The following is a 25,413-nucleotide window of genomic DNA, read 5'->3' on the forward strand; positions in this document are numbered from 1 at the left end:
CAAAACAATTCACTTTTAATCCTTAGTTATCGGCATCGCCGTACAGAACAGGAAGAGGATGAAGAATTACTGTCAGAAAATAGCAAGACAACCAATGTCTGCACAAGGTTTGAAGAATCCCCATCATGTATGTAAAGCCATTTTATTCATTATTTCATACATGAGTTAATGTAGTTCAGACTTTTCACTGTATTTCCAGTTGCTTTCATATTTTTAGTCACCATTCATTGATTTGCAGTATTCAGTTTATTAATATAGTCAAATCTATACTTGTCATTTGGGGCTGCTGTAGTTTAGGTTTTCAACTTATGAACAACACCTCTTGTTCTTCCAACTTAATTTGCAATACTTGATAGCCTAAGAAAGAACAGTGTGAATGACAATTGGCACGCTGACTCTATTTAGCCTAGCTTACATTTTAGTGTCTTTGAACTCTCAATTGGATTTTGTCAATTTCCACGCATTTTGATGTCAAGTCCAACACAGTTGAAATGCTGGGTGATGTTGAAAAATCATCTTACTGCAAGTATAAAATAACTGCTTCATTACAGTGGCCTTTGACATGTTTTGTATAGCTCTGTGCTCACAGGGACCCAACTTGAAACTGCTTCAAATTATTTTTCATCGGACCCTAGTAACCAATAAAAGGATGAAGACTTTATCTTAGTCCAGGCCATGTTGAATTGAGCTTGTTTTAGTAAGGAAAATGAAATAATTATACTGATTGCAAGCACTTGCTCTGCTTTTTGTGAGCATCAGATATGACCACTTTCTTTATCCTATGAAATGGTGAGCATAATTATCTGGTTCTCACCTGAAGATGTTTCTCCAACCGTAGCGTTTAAAAAAAATCCCTGCAGTAACAATAAATAATTGTTTGGTACTACCCACAGTTCAGTTAACTGGTTTTCCTTAACATCATGCCCTCCATGGCCACCCTCTTCTCACCCCTAATCCTACAGTTGCCTACTTATATGAAGTTTTGTACTCTGTTTGACTGTTTGTCTCTGTATTATTTGGCCTTGTTTAATTAGCTGCTATAGAGTGGCTATAGTCTGTGAAATATGCCATCTTTGATTTGGAGTCTGCGTCTGAATGCAAACATTGAGACCCTGATACCAGTTTGATTGAGCTGCTTGCTTTTTGTTGTCTCAAGCTGTCACGGTGCTTTCAGTTAAATGGCTCCTGATATAGAAATATTTTTCTTTTTGGCCATGCTATGGTTTCATATCCACTTAAGCCCAGTTCTCTACAAACCTTTACGGCGATTTCAGACTCTAAATGTTTGGGATCTCTTCCACAGATATTAAAGGAGGAAAACTCCGAGACTATCAGATCCGTGGATTGAATTGGTTGATTTCTCTGTATGAGAATGGCATCAATGGAATCCTAGCAGATGAGATGGTATGTATACATTGGATTGTAGGAAAACAGTTGTTCATTTAAGGTATTTGAGATTAAGAGGCGTTGATCACTAAGATGTGGAGCCGAGGTGTGGAAGGGAGTTAAGATGCAGATATATCATGATCTGATTAAATGGCAGAATATATTTGATGGGATGAATGGTTTATTTCACTATGATATTCAGAAATGCCTCAAGGCAACTTGGATTGAAAAGCATTGATGGCTTACAAGAGGCTTAATTCTGTACTTAATTCAACAGGGTCTTGGGAAGACTTTGCAAACTATTGCTCTCCTTGGGTACATGAAACATTACAGAAACATTCCTGGACCTCATATGGTTCTAGTCCCTAAATCCACACTGCACAATTGGATGCTTGAATTCAAGAGGTGGATACCGACTCTTCGTGCCATTTGTCTAATAGGCGACAAGGATCAAAGGGTAAGGAACTGAGTTTTATTTTCCTAAAAATACTATTGGACAATACAACTAATGTCCGGAGTTTAATTGTTGAATGCTACCCATTTGTGCTTGTATGTTGTGCAGTGGTAGATGGATCAGCTGATATGTTTTAGCTGACCCAAATGTGCAAATACCTTGGTACCCTGTATTGGAAGAGTTATCCAGAATTCTGCTGTCCTCTCATCCTGTCACACTTGCAGAATACAAATTAAATGGTCTGCTAGAATTTTCGAAGAAGACTGGAGAAGAATAGCTACTTAGGCGAGGAATTGAAAGGTATCAAGTATCTATCAGACCATATCAAGAAAATCAGTACATTTAGGTGGCGAAGAGGCTTTTTCAACAGTCTTTTTTTTAAACTGAATACAGACTATTCAACCCTTTCAGCATATTTCTGATTTTTCTCTTGTTCCCCAAATAAGTAACAACAATTTTGCTACATCTAACCAAACACTTCATGAAATAAAACTACAATAACTGAAGGACGTTTAAAACATGGGACAATTTTAATGCAAAATTTGAAAACCTCCCTTGAAATCTTGCTTTGAGTTATTATTCTTTTGACATTGGTCATATATTTTGCTTTCTTGGTTCTGTGTTGTATTCACCTCCCTCAAAATATGTTTGCAGAACGAAAGTTGATCTGTTAACATCAGCTCTCGCGGTACCTCAAGACTAGCTAACATAACCTGCTTTTTTCTTATGCATGAATAAAATCAGAAATTTGCCTCAATCTCGTGAGTAAAAATGCCCAAGTATGTTGTAGTTTATTGCTCACTGTCACATTAAGGAGAAATCATACTATTATTTAATGTTAATGTTTTTCCCATTAAATTTGGTTATTTAATTTCCACAAGACCAGTTTCCACTGTATTTGTGTTGCTGGAAAAATGATCGTCTGGTGTTCAGGCAATTGAAACCTAACACTTTTACGTTATCAGGCTGCCTTCATCAGAGATGTACTCCTACCTGGAGAGTGGGATGTTTGTGTGACATCATATGAAATGTTGATCCGGGAGAAATCTGTTTTCAAAAAGTTTAATTGGAGGTATTTGGTTATAGATGAAGCCCATAGGATCAAAAATGAAAAATCTAAGGTAAGTTTCTCTCTCCTCCTCCCTCCCCCCTGCCCCATCACTTGCTTTTTCGCTCTCACACAACGTGCTCACTTAGTTTCTTCTTCCCACCTCCTCCTGGGTTTCTGGGAGCAACACTGCTGAATGAATTTTTGTTGGATTCTGAAACTTCCTGGTTTTTCCCTGAGCTTTGAAACTAATAAAGAGAGGGGGCGTCAAAGATTAGTCCTGCCTTTTCTGGCTTTTAATCATTTTTCTTGATTCTTTCTTGGCAATATTTTTGGAAGAGTCATAGTTTCATGTCACTATTACTGTGACTGGCTTGCTTTATTTCCAGATATATTGACTGCGTCATTTGCCAGGCGGGATTTGAACTCTTGGCCCTAAGACATTAACCTGCGTCTCTGGTTTAATTGTTTTGTGAAGTAGAAATGCCCCACTATTCCTCTTGTGTTCGTGAGATTTCTTATTTTAAAGATGTTTTAACCAGCTTTCACACTGTGATTTGAAGAAAAAGAATCATTGGAGGATCTAGGAAGTGCCCGTACTGTATTCTCTTATTTTCAAGTTTACAGATGATCATTTGCAGTATTCTTGTAGTGTTGCTGGATTTATCTCTCTATTTTCTAAGAATTTGTAGTTAAAGAAGTGGTACCTAGTTACTGTGGTTCCTAAGATGGCACTGTAAGTTGCGTCATATAAACTTCACTGTACTCATTTGAGCACATGTGACAATGAAGCTAATTTTAATTTGCTTCAGCTTCCAAATGCTTGGCATTTGACTTCTGGTATCAGAGTCACACTTACAAACAAATTCAAGTAGTTCAATGATATTTTAAATTCAGTCTGAATTTAGCATAGTGGTATAATTTAAATTTAGTAACTTATACAGTAATGTTTTTAATATGCTAAATTTGCAGCTATCTGAAATAGTGAGAGAATTCAAAACAACAAATCGGCTGTTACTCACAGGTACACCACTTCAGAATAATCTGCATGAACTTTGGGCTCTGCTTAACTTCCTTCTCCCAGATGTCTTCAATTCATCTGCTGTAAGTACAAGGAAAGTAAATTCAGTGACTGCAATATTAGTTTATGTTAAGGATCAATCTGAAGCTTTCTTGTACAAGGAATTCTACAGCTTTCTGTCCCATCAATGTAAGGTTAAACTCTGTCTCAATTGAGAGGTATTGTGAGATGGGATTCCTTGCATTGCACAAAGCTAGGTAACCAGTTCCAAATTCCCTGAGGATCATATTCACCATCTACAAGAAAAAAAGTATGAAGCCAAACTGGTAGTATCTAGTCCTCACCAGACACAACTGTCATGCATATTTAACAGTCTGTATAATCACCAGCCTCAAAGCGTATTGAATCTTTGATATTTCCTCAGTTGACCACTTGAACACCTCTGCCATCTTGTGTCATGAATAAAAATTACATTAAGAGCAAGATAACAAAGTGTGAAGCTGGATGAACACAGCAGGCCAAGCAGCATCTCAGGATTTTGTGGTCCTGAGATGCTGCTTGGCCTGCTGTGTTCATCAAGCTTCACACTTTATTATCTTAGATTCTCCAGCATCTGCAGTTCCCATTATCTCTGATACATTAAGAGCAAGTTGGTTCTGAGGAAGGCCCACCAGATCGGAAACGGTAACTCTGTTTTCTCCTTCGCAGATGCTGCCAGACCTGCTGAGCTTTTCCAGCTACTTTGTTTTTGTTGTTGTGTTGGTTTAATAAAGTCAGGTTTAATTATTCAACAGTTGCCGGTCTTATTCTTGCCTTAACTAATTTACCTTTATCATACAATTGGTATTGTAACAAAAATTACATTTGAGCCTCAGTCCATGCCTAAGTGATCATTTTGCTTGTTTGAATCTTGCTGTGGTTGTACAGAGTATTTCATTTATCCTGATCCTTTTTTTTCTTGCAGCTCTGCAAGGAGCTGAGGCATGGCAGGTTTGGGAATATGCCCTCTTTACTTCCCTTCCTTTTGTCCATGTCTTCTACTGAACAGTGAAAGGTGCCAATTTAGATCATTGCTCATAGGTGATTGGTAAACAGGTCTTGGCGCAAGTTAGGATTGGAGTAGCAGGGTTTTGAATTAGCTTGTTTATAGAACTTGGGAAGCACACTGAGAGCATCGGAATTGTCACATCCAGTGGTAATAGAGGCATTGGTTGAGGATTTCAGCAATAGTTAAGTGGCACATTGAGTTCAATCATGTTTGCCTGCTTCCATCTCTAGCAATATAAAGAATAAAGTTTGAATGCTTTCCTTGTCAAACCGTTTGCCTGCCTACCAGAAGAAAGTGGACAGTAAAAGTTACGAGCTGTGTGTCTTCATTTTACGATAAACTATTTATGAACAACCAAATTTGGGTGCTACTTGTATTTGTTGCTGTTCTTGTGCTTCGAAAAGCCAATTTTATTTGACACCATTGAATCAACAAGTATAATCAAACTTAACAGATTAAAATAACCAAAGCATGCTCTTTGTCTTTTGCAGGACTTTGATTCTTGGTTTGACACAAATAATTGCTTTGGAGACCAGAAACTAGTTGAAAGGTTGCATATGGTAAGTCTGTTTCCTTCAGTTTGTGGTTGGTGAATTATTAAGGTGATAGTATAATTTAAGCCTCATTGTCATTAGAATCATTATACTGAAAATAATATTTGTCTGATATATGTAGTCTACCATGAGTGGGAATGAGGCTATTTTGAACTAACAGCAAGATTCAACAAAATATGCTACCATATCCTTGCTTTGTTAAATTGAGTTATTCTACAAAGTGCAAATTAATTTGCCTGATAAACTTAATAATAGACAAATAAAATAAATACACTCAGCACTACTTGCAAGCATAGTCATGCAAACATCATTGCAGCAATCACATTGTTGTTAAATTAAGTGGCTTCACTAAAACACAACGAGAATAGGTTTTCTGAGTCTTGGATCTTGTGCCTAGTGTTGTCCCATTTCAGTCCAACTACTTAGAAGGGATAAGAAGTGTTTAAGGCATGGGCTAGGTCGACCCAAAGGGTCTGTTTCTGTTCTGTATGACTCCGATTTAAAAGCTTATTGAACGTTAACAAGGTGTTACATACTTGTTCTTTCTTTCAGTACACGTTAATTGCTGCCTGAAATAAACACGGCATTAAAAGTTCCATTATAGACAGTTTCAAAGTGGGTGCAAATAATTACGTTTTGGCTGATGTATGCAATTGTTAAGGATGGAGTAGATGTTCTCTAACCAGATCTGAATCTCTTCACATATTAAATGTAGTAAAGGGAAGTTTTTTTTTAAACATCATCTACTCCTAAAACTATTTTGTTCGATCTCCATCTATTGAACCGTCAACCGAATTTAGTGATAAGACCCATTAACATCTCCGTGGCCTGTTTTGATTTCTGATCCTCTGAGTTATTCAAATAAATGCATTTTTATTGTTGGATTTCCAGAACTGATTACTAATCAGGAAGCATATTTAGTTTGAAATGGTCCGTAGTAGTGTCTTTGCTTCCTGAGACAGAGGGCTGGGTTTGAGACTCACCTGCTCCAGAGGTGTATAGCTATCTCTGAATAGATTGATTTGAAATATCTAGTTTCAGATGTCAGGACTTATATTTTCTCTTCTGTGGAGATACAAGGAAAGGGAAGTAAAATGACTTGATTAATAACTATTGTGAATCCTTTTCTTCCTGCTGTATTTACTCTTGCAGTAGCCAAAATGTGAGGTTTGGGAAAGATGTTCAAAGTTGCTCTTCTGTGGACACTGCAAATTTTATTCTCTAACCTTTCCATTACATCTCCCTGTCTAGTCAGGCTTAACCAGACTGTTCGGAACCATCACAACCTAATTGACCCTGAGCTGAATTTCTGCCTTCATGTTCTCTTGTCTACCAAGACCACTGTTATTTTCTTTTGCCCATTACTGTTTGACTTTGTTATCACTAAACTCTGTTTCGACTTTGCACCACATTAGCTTGATCTCATCCAAAACTGTTAGTATGCATCAAACCCTGCCTGCCCTGTGCTCACTGATCACCTTTTCAGTCTGCTAATGCCTATTCTCATCCTTATCTGCAAATCCTTCAGTCAGCTTTGCCCTCCCTATCCCTAACTCTCTTTATAACTACAATCTCTGCACCCTTGAAATTTGAGCCATTTTCATGTCACTTGTCAACCTTCAGCTGTTTTAAACCGCACAGCTCAGGGATTTTGTCATCAGTTTCTTTACTTCTGTCCTCCTTTTAAGGCACTGCATACAATCTGATTTGATCAAGGTTTTGATCATCTGTCTTTGGGTGGTTGATTTTGTGATTTAACGATTTAAGATTGATTTAATTTCAACTGTTATTGACACCAACTCTGCGTCACAAAATGTGGATATGCTCTGCTTCAGATCCTTTGACCTAACAGGAACGGTAATTGCATCTAACCTGTCTGGAAGTATTTTTTAATCTGAATTACACTGTGGCTCTGCAGATGTTCATACTTCATTTTTAATTTGAACCTCTGCTTCAGTCCACAAAATATGTCTTTTGGTAGCTGCATTCTTTTGCTTAACTTCCATGGGCACCGCCAGTGAGTAAACAGCATGTATTCTAACCTGATTTAGGTGTTGCGGCCTTTCCTCCTCCGACGTATTAAAGCTGAGGTAGAGAAGAGCCTACCACCGAAAAAGGAAGTTAAAATGTATGTAGGCCTTAGCAAAATGCAGCGGGAATGGTAAGTATGCAAAATGTGAATATTAATATGCCACATTGTTTGGCATGGCATAATCTTGCAATAGTTTATTGAACTTGGGACTGCACTCTAAACATCAGTTAGAGCATTTGTACAACTAAGAAAATAACATTGATTTAACCAAGGCAGTATGCTATCAAATATTGACTTGATACCATGAACGATGTTGCTTCCTTGTAATCTGCATGGCTTTGTGCTTGAGAATCTAACATGTCTCAGTCACTTGAATGACTGTTGCACTAATTCAAAGAAAATTAGATTACTGTTAAATTTATACTGGACTGTTGCTAAACACATGACTATTGCAGTGCTTTAAAAACCTTGCTGTCATTTCCAAGCTTTCTTTTCTCAGGTTCGATTCCAGCCTGGGTGACTGACTGTGTTGAGTTTGTGCATTCTCCCCGTGTCTGTGTGGGTTTCCTCCAGGTGCTCCAGTTTCTTCCCACAGTCCAGAAATGTGCAGGCTAGGTGGATTGGCCATGCTAAATTGCCTGTAGTGTTCAGGGGTGTGTGGGTTATAGGGGGTTGGGTCTGGATGGGATGCTCCAAGGGGTGGTGTGGACTTGTTGGGCCGAAGGGCCTGTTTCCACACAGTAGGGAATCTAATCTAATCTCATCTCTTTTATTTTCCACCCAATTTTTTATTTTTAAAAAATAAGTCCACTTGGCTGAACATAATACTCCTGAAATGCCACTGCGGCATTTGCTCAAAATTCATAATAGTGATATCTGTCTAATAACTCAAGGAAAGGTCAGTAATGTTGTTTAAAACTACTGTTTCTGTGGCAAAATAAGAGAGCTGCCAAAAACAATCTAATAGGAATTTAGAAAAAACTTCACAAGATGGGAGAGTGATTTCTATATTGAAGGGAGCTGTTGAGATGAGTAGCATGAATGCATGTTGGGGAAGGCCGTCAAAATACAAGGGATAGGAATAAGAGGATATGTTAATTTGGGTTCGATAAGAGTAGGAGGAGGATTACATGGGTCATACCGAGGCATTGAATTATTAATCCAGAGGACTTGTTTCTGTGCTACTTTGTCAAAGGTACTTCACATTGGTTTTGTTAGTGTATCTATCTCCTTAATGCTCCCATTCTGGCATGTAAAGTGAGATTTTCTTACTCGCATAAAACCCTGGACATCAGATTCCTTTACCCTCAGTAGTTAATGGGTCATACTTCCTGTCAAAGAGCGAAGACCTTTTGTGTTGAATGTCGGTTTGCATCTGAGTCTAGATCGAGCACCATGTCTAAATGTGCTAGTAGGGTAGTGTTTCTAGGCTTTGATCTATAGAGCAATCTAATAGCGTTGGGTAATAATCACCTTTTTGGCTAAGTTACATAAAGTAATTTATCTTCAAATATGTCTGACCAGTTTTAATTCTGGCTTGCTCACAGGTACACCAGGATATTAATGAAGGATATTGACATCCTGAATTCCTCAGGGAAAATGGACAAAATGCGTTTATTGAATATACTGATGCAACTACGCAAGTGCTGCAACCACCCCTATCTGTTTGATGGAGCTGAGCCTGGCCCACCTTACACTACTGACACTCACTTGGTAGTTAACAGTGGAAAAATGGTGGTATTGGACAAACTGCTGCCAAAAGTGAAGGAACAAGGTCAACTGCAGCCCTGTTTTTAAGGCTCCATTCCATTTCTGTAGCGATTAAAAGTTGTCTGGTTCTGAGCCATCCAGGCTAAGACACTGTAGAGATTACAAATGTGGTTCCAACATGCCAGAAGCATGAAGCACGTATTTACAGTTGACATAGTGGAACAGAAATGGAATGAAACTATTCCAAAGGATTACATAAATTAATTACCAATGCCAGTATTTGTTGCAAATGATTTTAGACAGAATGGGATTTGAAAAGATGATTGCTTGAGTGAGTGGCTCAATTAAAATACAAGGATATCCTAGTAGCTGATGATTGAATTTTGAAAATGTGTTCAATAACATTAAGATAACAACAAAGATATGGCTTGTGAAATAGATGACGCAATCTCAATGAATTGAGAATTGGATTGGCATTAAATTTTGCAAACCTGTGTGACTGGATTCAAGTTTAATTGATAATTCAAAGAGCAAGTGGATTACCCAAAATTTAATGAAAGACCAAATTAATTTTGACTTGTTGTCAGGAGAAAGGGGTAGCCCATTTATCCAGACACCCAGTGGATTGTAAACTACTTAGGATCAACTGTAACAAGAGCCCTGGTCATATTCTAAGTCACATGACAATATTTTTATCAGGCTTCAGAACACCACTGTGCTTATACTGCAGGCTGAATGTTCAAAAATGAACCGTTAAGCGATGAATTGCAGGGAAATGAACGGGACCCATAACATATGGCATTGATAGTCTGCAAGGGTAAAAACATGCAGTGGCTACTAAGAATTTGAGAATGGTTACTAGTGATACTGTAGTGGCAAATTGCACACTATTTGTTTTGGATTAAAAATCACTGTGGGTTGTAATGAATTGAAAACAGGGCTGGAAATAATCTGTTGGTTTTTTTGTAGAAGAGAGGAACAGGATTACAAGTATGCATTGTCTTTCAACTTCTCTCCTCGTTGCTAGATTTGCTGAATATTAGCTGTATTCGTTTCTATTTCACATTTCCCTACACCCACCATGTTTATTATACAGGTTTAAAGACGTTGTTCACCGTGTCTGCTTCTGAAATTACTTCCAGTTTTAGTCACTTTATTGAAATAAATGTAATTGCATTGAAAAAAGTTTAAAAGAAACTGTTCAGGAAGGCTTGAGTAGTTGCATAGTTTTTCTTTACTGAAGAAACAGCAGGTTTAACAAACAGACAGATTTAAAATGATGAAGGATGTGGGTGACATTTAAATTAGCAAGGTGTTTAATTTGGAAGTAAACTTATAACCAGAGAATGAAATTTCAAAGTTTTGTAAGCTTCAAGGTGATTGTCCTGTTGCATGTCATTGAGGCTTGGAGGGTTCTTAAAAAGATGACTGATTTAATCCCATTAAAATATTGGGTTAACAGCTTGGTGAATTAAGTAATTATGTGCTTTGTGTGTATTTCTTAAACTGGGCGATAATTTAAAGCCCTTCGAACTTTACGTCACAGATCATGGGCAGTACATGTTGCTTGAAATAGAAACTAGGAGCTGTGTTAATTTATGATTCCTGTTTTGAGGCTAGCTTTTTAAATTACTATAAACTTTTTCACAGTTGGAGGGGTTTGATTTTCGTTGTGCACTTGAGAACAAGTATAGTTTCGAAGCATTTTGTAGCTGTTATCTTAATATTGACTAGTAGATTACTCTGACATATAATCTTCAATTTCATAGGTTCTCGAGTGTTGATCTTCAGCCAAATGACCAGGGTGCTGGATATCTTGGAAGATTATTGTATGTGGAGAAACTATGAGTATTGTAGACTAGATGGACAAACCCCACATGAGGAGAGACAAGTATGTTTCTTATCCTGTGCTTTTGAAGTTAATGTTGGTCTTCTGAAAGTTTTCACTCCTTAAACTTTTTTTTTGGGGGGGGGGGGTCTGCTGATCAGAGTCGTATTGTCTCATGTGATAATTCCGTATTTGAGTTTCAAAGCTGACTAGCTCTTCAAACACTTTGAATCTAGCTCTTTTGAGAATGGAAATCCACAGCAACTTGTAGCAAGATTTGGTCTTGATTATTTGTATACTTTTCTGCTTTAAGTTTTTTGTCTTTATTTCCTTCAGGATTCTATTTCTGCTTTTAATACTCCTGGGAGCTCAAAGTTTATCTTCATGTTAAGCACACGTGCTGGGGGTCTTGGTATAAACCTAGCTACAGCAGATGTAGTAATTCTGTATGACTCTGACTGGAACCCTCAGGTTGACCTGCAGGCAATGGTAGGTTACTGAGCAAAATTTGAATTTTAAGTCTTGTATCATCGATCTGGGTATTTTGTGTAACTTGAGTGTTTAGTTTTGACTTCTGAGTGTGCTAATAAAGCAGCATTTTGTTGTGGTAATGTTTTGATGTAAATGCAAGGACGTACCTTCTGTTTTCCATAGAACAAGCAAGCCACTGATTTCACTTGAGTAATTTCATTTCTCCTTGTATGCAAGGGCTTTGGAGATTCAAATCCCATTCAAATCATGAAGTTTAAATTTAATGTAAAAGTCCTGGCTGCCAGCAACTGTTGGGAGTCTGGTCACTAGTTGTCCAAGTGATTCACTAATGTCCTTCCACAGTGCACAAGCATAGTGGCTGACCCTTATTCCACAGTGAAATGAGCTGACAAGCTGCTAAATGCTCTTTTTTTAAAAAAAACTTCATAGACCCACCTACTGTGTGCTTTAATAAATGCACCCGAGGACAAATATTTAAATACAGGTGCTGCTTTTTGACTTGGTTTTTGCTGGCACGTCAATTCCTGGTAATAACTGGGTAATTGGAGAGAATTAATAATTTTTAGGAGATGGGCCTATTATGCTGTTTAACACTTTTTTTACTGATCAGGATGGAGATAGCTGGGACATTGCTTTATTTGATACCTCTACAAAGATAATTTGTTTATTAGGATTGAAGAGTTTTTGTTTCTGTAATTACAGAGGCGGTTTGCCAGAAAGTACATTAATGTGCTATTTTTACAACTGTATACATAGAAATAAAGTTATTGCTTGGTCATGTGAATCTGCTAACTAACATGTAACATTGTTTTTTAGGATCGAGCCCACAGAATTGGTCAAACAAAAGTAGTCAGAGTCTTCCGATTTATAACTGACAACACTGTAGAGGAAAGAATAGTAGAACGTGCTGAAATGAAACTTAGACTGGACTCTATTGTAATTCAGCAAGGTGGGTATTTTGGTGGGGTGGAAATTGCACAGGGAACGATAGAACAGTTGTCCAATTATGTCTCAAAGCATTGAAATATATTACGTTTAGATGAAATACAAGTCAACCACAGCTTTCTTTCCAAACCTTCGGCTCATGCTCTTAGATTTTCAGAGGTATGGCACTGAACGAAAATTTGCAATTGGATATTGTCACTGCTATTCAGTTTCTAATGTTCAAAACATGTTCAAGTTAAACATGTTTAGAGAGCAATAAAGCTGTATTTTCTTCTGTTTTGTTATACAAATAATGACCTACCTACTGCCCAAAGGAACCTGAAGTTGCCATCTTGTACAAATTCCTACTGTTTTGTGAAATAGCCTTAATGCAATTTCACAACCTCCTAAGGAAAAATATGCCCAAACCTTCTCTACCACACAGTAGGATATGAATAGTCCATGAATGTGCACTCCACAGCAACTGAGTTCAGTAGTTTCTGCTTTGTTTTTATAGCCTTATGCCTTTAATTGTGGAACTGAATTCTTTTAGGAAGGTTGGTCGATCAGAATCTCAACAAACTGGGGAAAGATGAAATGCTGCAGATGATTCGTCACGGTGCTACCCATGTGTTCGCTTCTAAAGAGAGCGACATTACAGATGAAGATATTGACGCTATATTAGAAAGGGGTGAAAGAAAGGTAAAAGTAATGTGACTGGAATGGGGAAAACCCTTTTTCAGCTCGTTCAGTGCTGCTGTCTTCTGACTCACTTGTTCATTATTGGTCTTACTGAGCTGGCAGTTTGACTATGGTAGGTATCACGTAACCTGGATCTTCATAAAGTTCTGCAGACTTAATATCAAAAGCAGATTACATTCAAGGGATTGCAGTGTGATCGTTTTGTGCGGTCTTATTCAGCATTTGTACCATCGACTTGGGGTCAAGAGAGGAGGGCTTAATTTTAAGTAATTGGAGTGAAGAGACTCTTAAATTCACCTTTTTAAATTAGGTATATTGTGGAAAGATGATTGTCTTAGTCATTGCATTTGTGGTAAGCTGTTAAAAAGAAGTTTTTGTTTGCAAAGTGAGTTCACAAATCTCAGTCAAGTTGGGACCGTTGCACCAGTTTTGCCACACTGATGTAAAATGTGCAGCTGGCAGTTACTGAAGTGCAAATGTCCAGTCTAAAATGGTTATCATGGACCTTTTACATCAACAGTTTTTTTTCTATTCTGCAAACAATTCTGCAGTATTTATACACACTTCACATCTCTTGGAAGTAGTTTTCAGTGTAATAGTAGTTAGCCTTCTGAAAGCTAAATTAAAATTACATTATTTCGACAAGTTAGCTTTAAATGTGATGCTGTTCCCAACTTCGTGTTGGTTATGATCTAATGCCACATATGAAACACAAGCTGTGAGACGTCTTATAAACCCATTTGAGATATCATTGCTGATTATTCCAACCTTGTAAACTTGTGAATTTTAAACGCGTGCGTTTTTTCTGGATGTTGGATTTTCTTAGCACTTCCGTCCCTGAAATGTAGAGGGACAGGATCCTGTGAAGTTGTATCTATTAACAGTCACCATTCAAACTCTGACAATCCTGTCTGTCTGTCTGTTTTATCTACAGACAGCTGAGCTGACAGAAAAGCTTTCACATATGGGTGAAAGTTCACTTAGAAACTTCACAATGGAAACAGAAGTCAGTGTGTACAACTTTGAGGGTGAGGACTATAGAGAGAAGCAAAAGGTAAGTTTGGTTTTGGCTGGATATTTAGGTTGATATATAAGTTGACGAAATACTAAATAGTCATTTTATCCATAGTTGGCTCTAACTGAATGGATTGAACCCCCCAAACGAGAACGTAAAGCAAACTACGCTGTTGACGCCTATTTCCGAGAGGCCCTTCGTGTCAGTGAGCCCAAAGCACCCAAAGTAAGTTTGGATCAAATATTTACAATGAGATGCTTTCATTCCCACAATGTTTAGTAACCAGTTTGGACTTTAATACCATTTCAACTGAAAGAATTTTACAGTACTTGTATTTCAGCAATTATTGACGATTTATCAGAAGATCAGTGTGAATACAATCTTGTATTAGCGTGCAGTTGAACAGAGTGCACAGTTCTTTTTTAATCTTGACCTGAGAATTTTTTTTGAGTTATTCATGGCATATGGGCTTTGCTGGCTAGGCCAGCACTTAGGGTCATCCGTAATTGCCCAGAGGACAGTTAAGAATCAACCAGATTATTGTGCGTCTGGAATCACATGTAGGCCAGACCAGGTAATGATGGCAGATTTCCTTCCCTGAATAACATCAATGAACCAGATTGCTTTTCTGACTATCAACAGTGGTTTCATGGTCGTCATTAAACTCGAAATCCAAACTCCTCCATCTGCTATGATGGAATTTGATCCTGGGTCCCTAGATCATTACCAGGGTCACTGGATTTAACGGTTTAGCGATAATACCATGAAGCCATTGTTTCCACCTGAGGGAATTCTCTATAATCAGTTATCCCTTTCATTCTGAACAAAAAAGAATTAGGAGATCAGCTGCTGGTCTTATTAAGGCTTATATTTGAAACAAACAACATCTACAGTGTTCTCCAAATTCAGACGTAGCTTAGGTTAAATTCCTTAACTTCTATAAATGAAGGTGAACAGAAGCTCTTGTGCGTTTTATGTTCTCATGTGGATCTGACATTGCTTGTAAATATTTAGCTTTGTGCTTTTTGTTTTCCTAGGCTCCTCGTCCACCAAAACAGCCCAATATTCAGGATTTTCAGTTCTTTCCTCCTCGATTGTTTGAACTGCTAGAAAAAGAAATCCTGTATTACAGAAAAACCATTGGTTACAAGGTGAAGTGTTCATTATCTGAAAGTTGATATATGTGAATTAACTAGAATGAACTGTCCAAATTTTGTACTAATATTAATATTCAAACAGAGTGATGAAAGTAGTCATTGAACTCTAACACCAAGACACCAGTGACTGGAAAACTATCAGTTTTTATTTGCATGTGTGTCTTTGAGCCAACAACATCCACTGCGTTTCTATAAAGGTACGCCGGGAGGTACACAGTATTGAACTGATGTGTCTGATCCTTTGCCGCCTTCTTTTTTTTTTCAGTGTTTGCCCGAAGTTCCCCACACCAGCACTTTGCTGGTTCTTTGTTCATGAAAAAGTATAACAAGAATATTAAAAGATGTTAAGCTGTGATATTTTTCTTAAGATGCAAAATAAAGTGCATGAAATTTGGGGAAACATGGATTTGAAGCAGTGACATTTCCTTTGGGGTTAATGGTTGAGACAGGAAATATGAACGCTAGGTTGGATAGCTGGATTAAGATAAAGTTAAGAACTTAATGGGCAAATTGTTTTTGGAGCTGTTTGCCAAGATGTAAACGCTGCATGGCCTATTTCAATGTTGCGTCTCTGGATTTTCTAGTCATCAATGTGCCTTAAGAGGCATAGTGAATTTGTTGTTGGAACATTAGCCATTGGTTGTTCGGTCTTTATCTAATGAATGTCCAGCAGTGTATTTTTAGTGTAATTGAGTTGGTTGGTTGGTTAGCCAAGGGTGAGGGCGCATTGAACCAATGCATCAAATAAAAAATATGAATTTCACTCTAGGTACCACGTAACCCTGATCTACCAAACTCAGCTCAAGTACAGAAAGGAGAGCAGTGCAAAATTGATGAAGCTGAACCTCTGAATGATGATGAGCTTGAAGAAAAGGAGAAACTGTTAACACAGGTAACATTGCTATTTCTGAATACAGGGAAGTCCCCAGCAGAACTTACAAGTGAAACCTAAGAATACAGCTGTGCATGGTTCTGGTCTCTTATTATCAAGAGTTTATGAAGCCACTGGAGTTAGTTTTTTGTATTTTATGAAGTATGATTGAACAGTTTTAGAGCTTGTTTTCTTTATCAAAGAGAAAACTGAAAATGACTTGATAGAAGCCTTTCAGATTCTGAGAGGGTTTGATAAAATGGACTGGATTTTGGGAGAGGCCATAACTGAGATGTGTTAATTCCAGTAGAAAATTCAGAAGAAGCACTTTTCAAGATTTTTCAGATGATTTGTAGTTTGGGTTGTTGACTTGCATATCAAGCTGGTAAGTTTGTCACCATGCTAGATAACATCGTCAGGGTGCCTCTGGTGAAGCATTGTGTTCTGTCCCGCTTGCTGTTTGTGGTCTCTTGGTTTGATGGAGTTGGAGGCATCAATTCCAGAAGTGATGCCATCTACTCCAACAAATCAAGACACACAAAAAGCAAGCAGGAGAGAACACTGACATTTCACCAAAGCTGCACTGATGATGTTACCTAGCATGGTATGAAACGTTTGTGAACAAACTTACCAGCTCGACAAGCAAGTCAGCAACCACAGAAGCACTTTTATTTCTGCCGTGGTTGGGATGTGGCACTCTACCACAGGAGCAGTTCTGGTACTGAGTTAATCGGAACTGCCATTGGATAAGATATTAAATAGATTTTTCATCTGCCCTGTCAGAAGCCAGTGAATCCCATGGCAGTATTTGAGGAGAAAGAGGAGTTCTTCTGGTATGTTGCTAGTATTTATTGTTTAGTTAACATGAGTAAAATGGATCGTATTACTTAAATAATTTCTCTCAAATTTCCTGAAACTCTCCTTGGATACCAAGAAGGGCACCAGTGTTTCAGAAGTGCAATTTTTATTTCAAACAATGTTGACTTTTAAAAATGTATAATAAGTTCTAACTATGTTCCCCATTACTTGGTTGTGTCGATTCTGCAGTTTCCTGCCATCTTCTGTTGCTTGTTGCTGTCTTCTGTAGTTGTGTGCCTGTTTGACAGTAAATGTAATGTTTGACAGGGATTTACCAGCTGGACAAAAAGAGATTTTAATCAGTTCATCAAAGCAAATGAGAAGTGGGGTCGTGATGACATTGAAAACATTGCCCGTGAAGTAGAGGGGAAAATTCCAGAAGAAGTGATTGAATATTCCGGTAAGATTTTCAGCCTATTTCAAAGTTTATGTCTACCTTTTTCTGATTTATGACCTTGCTTTTCAAAGTCTCCGTTCTCCTGTTGTTTTGTTCTGATTGTTCTTATCACCTGCACCATTTGTATTATGGATTGCCCTTGTTGGAGATTCTCTATTGGCTACTGTTTCTTCTAGCTGTGTTCTGGGAAAGATGTAATGAACTCCAAGACATTGAGAAGATTATGGCACAAATAGAAAGGGGAGAAGCTAGAATCCAGAGGAGGATCAGCATTAAGAAAGCACTAGACACAAAGGTAATGCTCAGCTATGTTCTGATTCTAGAAATAAAAGTGCATTTAATGGAAGTAATAGTCAAATGTTGTGCATATCACAATTCTCATACCAATTTGCTGTCTAGCTGTGCTGTTTTGCCTACAGTAATATTTTCCTATCCTCCAACAGATTGGCCGTTACAAAGCACCTTTCCACCAATTGAGAATTGCATATGGTACAAATAAAGGGAAGAATTATACAGAAGAAGAAGACAGATTTCTGATCTGCATGTTACACAAGCTGGGGTTCGACAAAGAAAATGTTTACGATGAGCTTAGACAATGCATTCGAAACTCTCCACAATTCAGATTTGACTGGTTCCTTAAATCAAGGACTGCTATGGTAACCATCTTGCAACTTGGCTAACTAGATTTTCCTATTTAAGAATTTGTTCCAGGTCTAGTCAGTCATAGTTTGTTTATATATCATATCTAATATTCCATCAACATAATGTAACATTAAAAAGAATTACATGCATTTGTTGCTTCACATTTAGGAGCTGCAAAGACGATGTAATACTTTAATCACTCTAATAGAAAGGGAAAACTTGGAACTGGAAGAAAAAGAGAAAGCAGAAAGGAAAAAGCGTGGACCAAAAACTACATCGGTAACATTCTTATTCATTATGCTAAGCTGCTTTTAGGTGTAATGGCATGAAATATGCCTTCCAGTTGTACTTCCTGTCTTCCCCAGAGATTGCAGTACCTGCAGAGCAAAGCATATTTTCTGTGGAAGGGGCAACATTAGGTTGAATATTTGTGCATAGGTCTTTAAAACGTCACAAATTGAAGCAGCACAGGGCTGGCACATAGGTTAGCACTGCTGCCTCACCTGGGATCAATTCCAGCCTCGGGCGACTGTGTGGAATTTATGCACGTACGTCAGCTTTTGTGCTCCTAAGATGCTGCTTGGCCTGCTGTGTTCATCCGGCTGTACACTTTGTTTTCTCGGATTTCTCCAGCATCTGCAGTTGCTATTATCTCTTTCCACATGGTGTTCCAGTTTCTCCCACAGACCACAGCTGTGTAAGTTAGGTGGATTGACTATGCTACATTACCCATATTATCCAGGGACGGGCAGGCTAGATGGATTAGCCATGATAAATGTAGGGTTACAGGAGTAGGGTAGAGGGTGGGTCTGGGTGGGATGCTGTTTGTGGGGTTGGTGTGGATTCAATTAGCCAAATGTCCTGCTTCCACACTTTTGGGGTTCTCTGATTCTGACAATGAATGGAATGCTGACCTTTACACCTAGAGGACTTTTTAAAATCTCGTCACTTGTGGGCATTGCCGACTGGCCAGCACACATTGCTTGTCGCTAGCTGCCCTTGAACTGAGTGGCTTACTAAGCTATTTCAGAGGACAGTTGACAATCAATCACATTGCGGTGGATCTCAAGTCACGTGTAGGCCAGACCAGGTGAATGAGGTAGATTTCCTTCCCCCAAGAACATCAATGAGCCAGATGGAGTTTTTCCAACAATTGGCAATGGTTTCCTAATCATCGGTAGATTTCAGGTTTTTCCTTTTGTTTAATTAAATTCAGATTCCATCTTCAGCAACGGCAGGATTTGAACTCAGGTCCCTGGAAAATTAGCTGAGTTTTTGATTAATAGTTTAGTGATAATACTACTAGCTCATCACCTCCCCTTAGTACAAAGATGCAAAAGTTGTTTTGTATTTGTACAAAACTGATTAGTATCCCACTGAACAGATCTGGTACCATATCTTACAAAGGATATACTGGCTTTGGAGGCAGGACAATGTAATTTTACAAGAATTATACTAAATAAAAACTGGAAGGACTGTGAATGCTGTAAATCAGGAACAAACAAGTTGCTGGAAAAGCTCAGCTGCTCTGGCAGTATCAGTGAAGAAAAATCAGTTCATGTTTCGGGTCTGGTGACCCACCCTTAGAACCCAGTTCTGAAAAGGGGTCACTGGTCCCAAAAAGTAAACTCTCTGATTTTTCTTCACCCATGCTGCCAGACCTGCTGAGCTTTCCAGCAACTCCTGTTTTTGTTACAAGAATTATACTTGGACGTCAAGAGTTGTTATGTGGAGAGATAGTACGAATTAGACTGGTTTTCCATAGAATTTAAAAGATTTGAGGTGATCTGATTGAAGTATGCTAAATTGCCCCTAGTGTTCAAGGAGGTGTATATTAGGTTGGGAATGGGTCTGGGTGGGATCCTCTGAGGTTCAGTGTGGACTTGTTGCACTGAAGGGCCTGTTTCCACACTAAGAATTCTATGATCTGTAAGTCTTCCAAGATATTATCTGGAAAAGACAAGATAGATAATTTTTTTTCCATTTGTTGAAGATTCGAAAAGTAGGGGGGTGTTGCTTGAGAATTAGAGCCAGAGTTGCTCAGGAGAGCTGATAGGAAACCCTTCTACATGCAAAGACATTTGGAACACTTCCACAACTAGCAGCGCATGCTTCAGTTAATTTTGAGATACGGTCCAAAGGCAAATGTATGGAGTTGGAAATCATGTCAGGCTTGATGTCATTGAATGACAGAATAGGCTTGAAGGGCTGATGGCCTATTTCTATGTTCCTAAAACAGCTCATATGACTCCTAATGCTTCAATTTTACTGGCTGATTTTGGAAGGAACAGGCTTTGAAAAGGAATGTAGGAGTGGAGTTAGAAAACCTGTTTACAGATTATATGTTGAGAAAATGCTGTCATGGACTGGGTAGTCTAAATGCAAGGAGTAGAGTGAAGTTACTGGTTGACATGAGTTCTGGAGAACAGTTGCTGTCTTGGCTGTATTAGTTGATTCTGTTAATGTTCTGACATAAGCAACTAGCGCTAGAAGACTGAGTTTGATAGAATGTAGAATATTATCTTCAACTTAAGAAAATTTTCAACTTTTATTATAAAACTAAATGCTTGGTTCTTGCCCATCTTTTACATGATTGCCAGAAAGCAAGTACTTCATGAAATTAATGTCAGAGCCTAGCCTATGTATGGTAGGCTTATTCTTAACGGAAGGAAACCTATCTTGTTTTTGACTGCAATCCAAGGATTCAATATTGGTTGATCTGCATGTTTTTTTAATTCACCAAGTATATCAAGGATTTGAGTACCTAAATTATTAGCACAAGTGGTCAAGATCGGGATTCCCGGAAGGTATGTCGCCTCCCTGGTGCCAGGGTCCGGGACGTCTCCGATCGGGTGTATAAGGTTCTAAAAGGGGAGGGCGAACAGCCAGAAATCGTGTTACATATTGGCACAAATGATATAGCCAGAAATAGGATTGAGGATATAAAAAGTGATTTCAGGGAGTTAGGATGGAAGCTGCAAAGCAGGACGAACAGAGTAGTGTTCTCTGGTTTACTACCGGTGCCACGAGATAGTGAGGTGAGGAACAGGGAGCGGGCGCAGCTGAACACGTGGCTACGCAGCTGGTGTAGGAGGGAGGGCTTCAGATATGTAGATAATTGGGATGCCTTCTGGGGAAGGTGGGACCTGTACAAGAAGGACGGGTTGCATCTGAACTGGAAGGGGACCAATGTCCTGGGTGGAAGGTTTGCTTGAGTAGTTCGAGAGGGTTTAAACTAGTATGGCAGGGGGGTGGGAACCTGAGCTGTATACCAGAGGTGAGCGTTGATGCAGGTGAGGCAGTAGCAAGAGGTAGACCAGCTAGTGGGAAGGATTTTCCTGGGAAGGAACCAAGGGATCGGTTAAAGTGTGTTTGCTTTAATGCAAGGAGTATCAGGAATAAAAGTGATGAACTTAGAGCATGGATCAGTACCTGGTGCTATGATGTTGTGGCCATAACAGAGACATGGGTTTCTCATGGGCAGGAATGGTTGCTGGATCTTCCAGGGTTTAGAACATTTAAAAAGAATAGGGAGGGGGGAAAAAGAGGAAGGGGTGTAGCACTACTAATCAGAGAGGGTATCACAGCTACAGAAGCTTCCATTGTCGAGGAAGATCTGCCTACTGAGTCAGTATGGGTGGAAATTAGGAACAGCAAGGGAGCAGTCACCTCGTTAGGGGTTTACTACAGGCCCCCCAATAGCAGCAGGGAGATTGAAGAAAGCATAGGTCGACAGATTTTGGAAAAGTGTGCACGCAGTAGGGTTGTTGTAATGGGTGACTTTAACTTTCCTAATATTGATTGGAACCTCCTTCAAGCAGAAGATTTGAATGGAGCTGTTTTTGTAAGGCGTGTTCAGGAGGGTTTCCTAACGCAGTACGTTGACAGGCCGACGAGGGGAGAGGCCATTCTAGACTTGGTGCTCGGAAACGAGCCGGGGCAGGTATCAGATCTTGTGGTGGGAGAGCATTTTGGTGATAGTGACCATAACTGCCTCACATTCTACATAGCTATGGAGAAGGAGAGGATTAGGCAAAATGGGAGGATATTTAATTGGGGAAGAGGAAACTATGATGCGATTAGACATGAGTTAGGAAGCATGGACTGGGAGCAGTTGTTCCATGGTAAGGGAACTGTAGACGTGGGGACTGTTTAAGGAACAGTTGTTGGGAGTGATGAGTAAATATGTCCCTCTGAGACAGGCAAGAAGGGGTAAGATAAAGGAACCTTGGATGACGAGAGCGGTGGAGCTTCTTGTGAAAAGGAAGAAGGTAGCTTACATAAGGTGGAGGAAGCTAGGGTCAAGTTCAGCTAGAGAGGATTACATGCAGGCAAGGAAGGAGCTCAAAAATGGTCTGAGGAGAGCCAGGAGGGGGCACGAGAAAGGCTTGGCAGAAGGAATCCGGGAAAACACAAAGGCATTTTACACTTACGTGAGGAATAAGAGAATGATCAAAGAAAGAGTAGGGCCGATCAGGGATAGCATAGGGAACTTGTGTGTGGAGCCTGAGGAGGTAGGGGAAGCCCTAAATGAGTTTTTTGCTTCTGTCTTTACGAAAGAAACGAACTTTGTAGTGAATGAAACCTTTGAAGAGCAGGTGTACATGCTGGAATGGATAGAGATAGAGGACGCTGATGTGCTGAAAATTTTGTCAAACATTAAGATTGACAAGTTGCCAGGCCCGGACCAGATTTGTCCTCGGCTGCTTTGGGAAGCGAGAAATGCAATTGCTTCGCCACTTGCGAAGATCTTTGCATCCTCGCTCTCCACTGGAGTCGTACCTGAGGACTGGAGAGAGGGAAATGTAATTCCTCTCTTCAAGAAAGGAAATGGGGAAATCCCCGGCAATTATAGACCGGTAAGTCTCACGTCTGTCGTCTGCAAGGTGTTAGAAAGGATTCTGAGGGATAAGATTTATGACCATCTGGAAGAGCATGGCTTGATCAAATACAGTCAACACGGCTTTGTGAGGGGTAGGTCATGCCTTACAAACCTTAGAGTTTTTTGAGGATGTGACTAGAAAAGTTGATGAGGGTCGAGCTGTGGATGTGGTGTATATGGACTTCAGTAAGGCATTTGATAAGGTTCCCCATGGTAGGCTCATTCAGAAGGTCAGGAGGAATGGGATACAGGGGAACTTAGCTGCTTGGATACAGAATTGGCTGGCCAACAGAAGACAGCGAGTGGTAGTAGAAGGAAAATATTCTGCCTGGAAGTCAGTGGTGAGTGGGGTTCCACAGGGCTCTGTCCTTGGGCCTCTCTTGTTTGTAATTTTTATTAATGACTTGGATGAGGGGATTGAAGGATGGGTCAGCAAGTTTGCAGACGACACAAAGGTCGGAGGTGTCGTTGACAGTGTAGAGGGCTGTTGTAGGCTGCAGCGGGACATTGACAGGATGCAGAGATGGGCTGAGAGGTGGCAGATGGAGTTCAACCTGGATAAATGCGAGGTGATGCATTTTGGAAGGTCGAATTTGAAAGCTGAGTACAGGATTAAGGATAGGATTCTTGGCAGCGTGGAGCAACAGAGGGATCTTGGTGTGCAGATACATAGATCCCTTAAAATGGCCACCCAAGTGGACAGGGTTGTTAAGAAAGCATATGGTGTTTTGGCTTTCATTAACAGGGGGATTGAGTTTAAGAGTCGTGAGATCTTGTTGCAGCTCTATAAAACTTTGGTTAGACCGCACTTGGAATGCTGCGTCCAGTTGTGGGCGCCCTATTATAGGAAAGATGTGGATGCTTTGGAGAGGGTTCAGAGGAGGTTTACCAGGATGCTGCCTGGACTGGAGGGCTTATCTTATGAAGAGAGGTTGACTGAGCTCGGTCTCTTTTCATTGGAGAAAAGGAGGAGGAGAGGGGACCTATAAGATAATGAGAGGCATAGATAGAGTTGATAGCCAGAGACTGTTTCCCAGGGCAGAAATGGCTAGCACGAGGGGTCATAGTTTTAAGCTGGTTGGTGGAAAGTATAGAGGGGATGTCAGAGGCAGGTTCTTTACGCAGAGAGTTGTGAGAGCATGGAATGCGTTGCCAGCAGCAGTTGTGGAAGCAAGGTCATTGGGGTCGTTTGAGACTGCTGGACATGTATATCGTCACAGAAATTTGAGGGTGCATACATGAGGATCAATGGTCGGCACAACATTCTGTGCTGTACTGTTCTATGTTCTATGTCTCCATTCTCCACGATGATTGCAGTACCATGTCCTTCTGAAACCTAGGGTGTTCTATCCACAAGCTGACAAGGATGCCTATTGGTACAGATCCAGTGGTGTTTCTTTTTTGTATCTAATTAAATGTTTTAAACTAACCATGTTACATACCTACAACTAAGTGTGCAACCGTTAATACCTTTGTTTCAGGCACAGAAACGTAAATCGGATGGAGCACCAGACGGACGTGGCCGAAAAAAGAAACTAAAACTTTGAATTGTCTATGCTCATCATGTCTGCATAGTTAATGTATTTCAGTTCTACTGAGGATGTATAAAGCTTTGATAGCAATCTCGTATGTGGTATTACAGCATCATTCCCACTGTAATAGTAGGAATTAATGTAGTCTAGAGTTTATTGAATTTTAAACAGCTGTGCTGAATATTTTTTTCTACCATGTAATAAAATGGGTCCCATTAAAATCCATTATTTCTACACTTATTGTTTTATAAATGAGCTCAATACAACTTTGTTCTGTTTCTGGATGTTTGGTTTATTTTCCCTTAAACTCTAGGATGACATAGTTAAGCTGCTCCCAACTGGTGGTAATCCACAAAAATTTTACAGATTGTTTCTTTCAGAATTTGTGACAAATACCGATCCTAAGCTACAACTATGTATTTTTTTTTTAAAAATTATTCTTGCATGAAAGACTTAAAGCTTGAGAAGGAGGTGAAGACCCCCCCCCCCCCCCCCCATTAGAGACTGATTATGTTAGTTAATGTCAAGACAGGTGTGGTTGGTGGGGGGTCTGTCATCTTGAGTGTTCTTCAGGATAGTGTTCATCAGTGACCTTCCAAGATAATCAGATTTTGAAGCAACTCACTGAAGCTATAACCACTGTTTGGGCTGACAACTTATGTAACATTTGTACTATAAAAGTGTCAGACCATGATCATTTCGAACAAGAGGGAATCTACCATTCTTGACCACTTACTCTCACTGAAGCCCCCTGCCAACGGCTATCCCAGGGGTTACCATTGACCAGAAACAAAACTGGACTTGTGGTTCTAAGCATGGAGTCAGCAGCTAGAAATCTTGCCGTGAGTAACTCAACCGAT

General features: G+C 39.5%; 1 protein-coding gene across 1 annotated transcript in view; it reads left to right on the forward strand.

The window, feature by feature from the left end:
* The window catches only part of LOC125453906 (SWI/SNF-related matrix-associated actin-dependent regulator of chromatin subfamily A member 5), a 36,786-nt gene extending 11,993 nt beyond the window's left edge, over nucleotides 1-24,793 (forward strand). Inside the window, exons 4-24 of the mRNA XM_048534048.2 lie at nucleotides 27-127; nucleotides 1,304-1,404; nucleotides 1,664-1,843; nucleotides 2,806-2,961; nucleotides 3,861-3,992; nucleotides 5,449-5,517; nucleotides 7,563-7,672; nucleotides 9,091-9,317; nucleotides 11,023-11,144; nucleotides 11,418-11,570; nucleotides 12,390-12,522; nucleotides 13,051-13,199; nucleotides 14,134-14,253; nucleotides 14,329-14,439; nucleotides 15,252-15,365; nucleotides 16,141-16,263; nucleotides 17,368-17,500; nucleotides 17,674-17,792; nucleotides 17,941-18,153; nucleotides 18,308-18,418; nucleotides 24,503-24,793. Coding sequence (XP_048390005.1) covers nucleotides 27-127; nucleotides 1,304-1,404; nucleotides 1,664-1,843; nucleotides 2,806-2,961; nucleotides 3,861-3,992; nucleotides 5,449-5,517; nucleotides 7,563-7,672; nucleotides 9,091-9,317; nucleotides 11,023-11,144; nucleotides 11,418-11,570; nucleotides 12,390-12,522; nucleotides 13,051-13,199; nucleotides 14,134-14,253; nucleotides 14,329-14,439; nucleotides 15,252-15,365; nucleotides 16,141-16,263; nucleotides 17,368-17,500; nucleotides 17,674-17,792; nucleotides 17,941-18,153; nucleotides 18,308-18,418; nucleotides 24,503-24,568 — 2,743 coding nt within the window. The 3' untranslated portion in view covers nucleotides 24,569-24,793. The remainder of the gene's footprint in view (nucleotides 1-26; nucleotides 128-1,303; nucleotides 1,405-1,663; nucleotides 1,844-2,805; nucleotides 2,962-3,860; nucleotides 3,993-5,448; nucleotides 5,518-7,562; nucleotides 7,673-9,090; nucleotides 9,318-11,022; nucleotides 11,145-11,417; nucleotides 11,571-12,389; nucleotides 12,523-13,050; nucleotides 13,200-14,133; nucleotides 14,254-14,328; nucleotides 14,440-15,251; nucleotides 15,366-16,140; nucleotides 16,264-17,367; nucleotides 17,501-17,673; nucleotides 17,793-17,940; nucleotides 18,154-18,307; nucleotides 18,419-24,502) is intronic.
* The last annotated feature ends 620 nt before the right edge of the window (nucleotides 24,794-25,413 follow it).

Source organism: Stegostoma tigrinum, chromosome 1, assembly GCF_030684315.1.
Source record: "Stegostoma tigrinum isolate sSteTig4 chromosome 1, sSteTig4.hap1, whole genome shotgun sequence".
NCBI classification, from domain to species: Eukaryota; Metazoa; Chordata; class Chondrichthyes; order Orectolobiformes; family Stegostomatidae; genus Stegostoma; species Stegostoma tigrinum.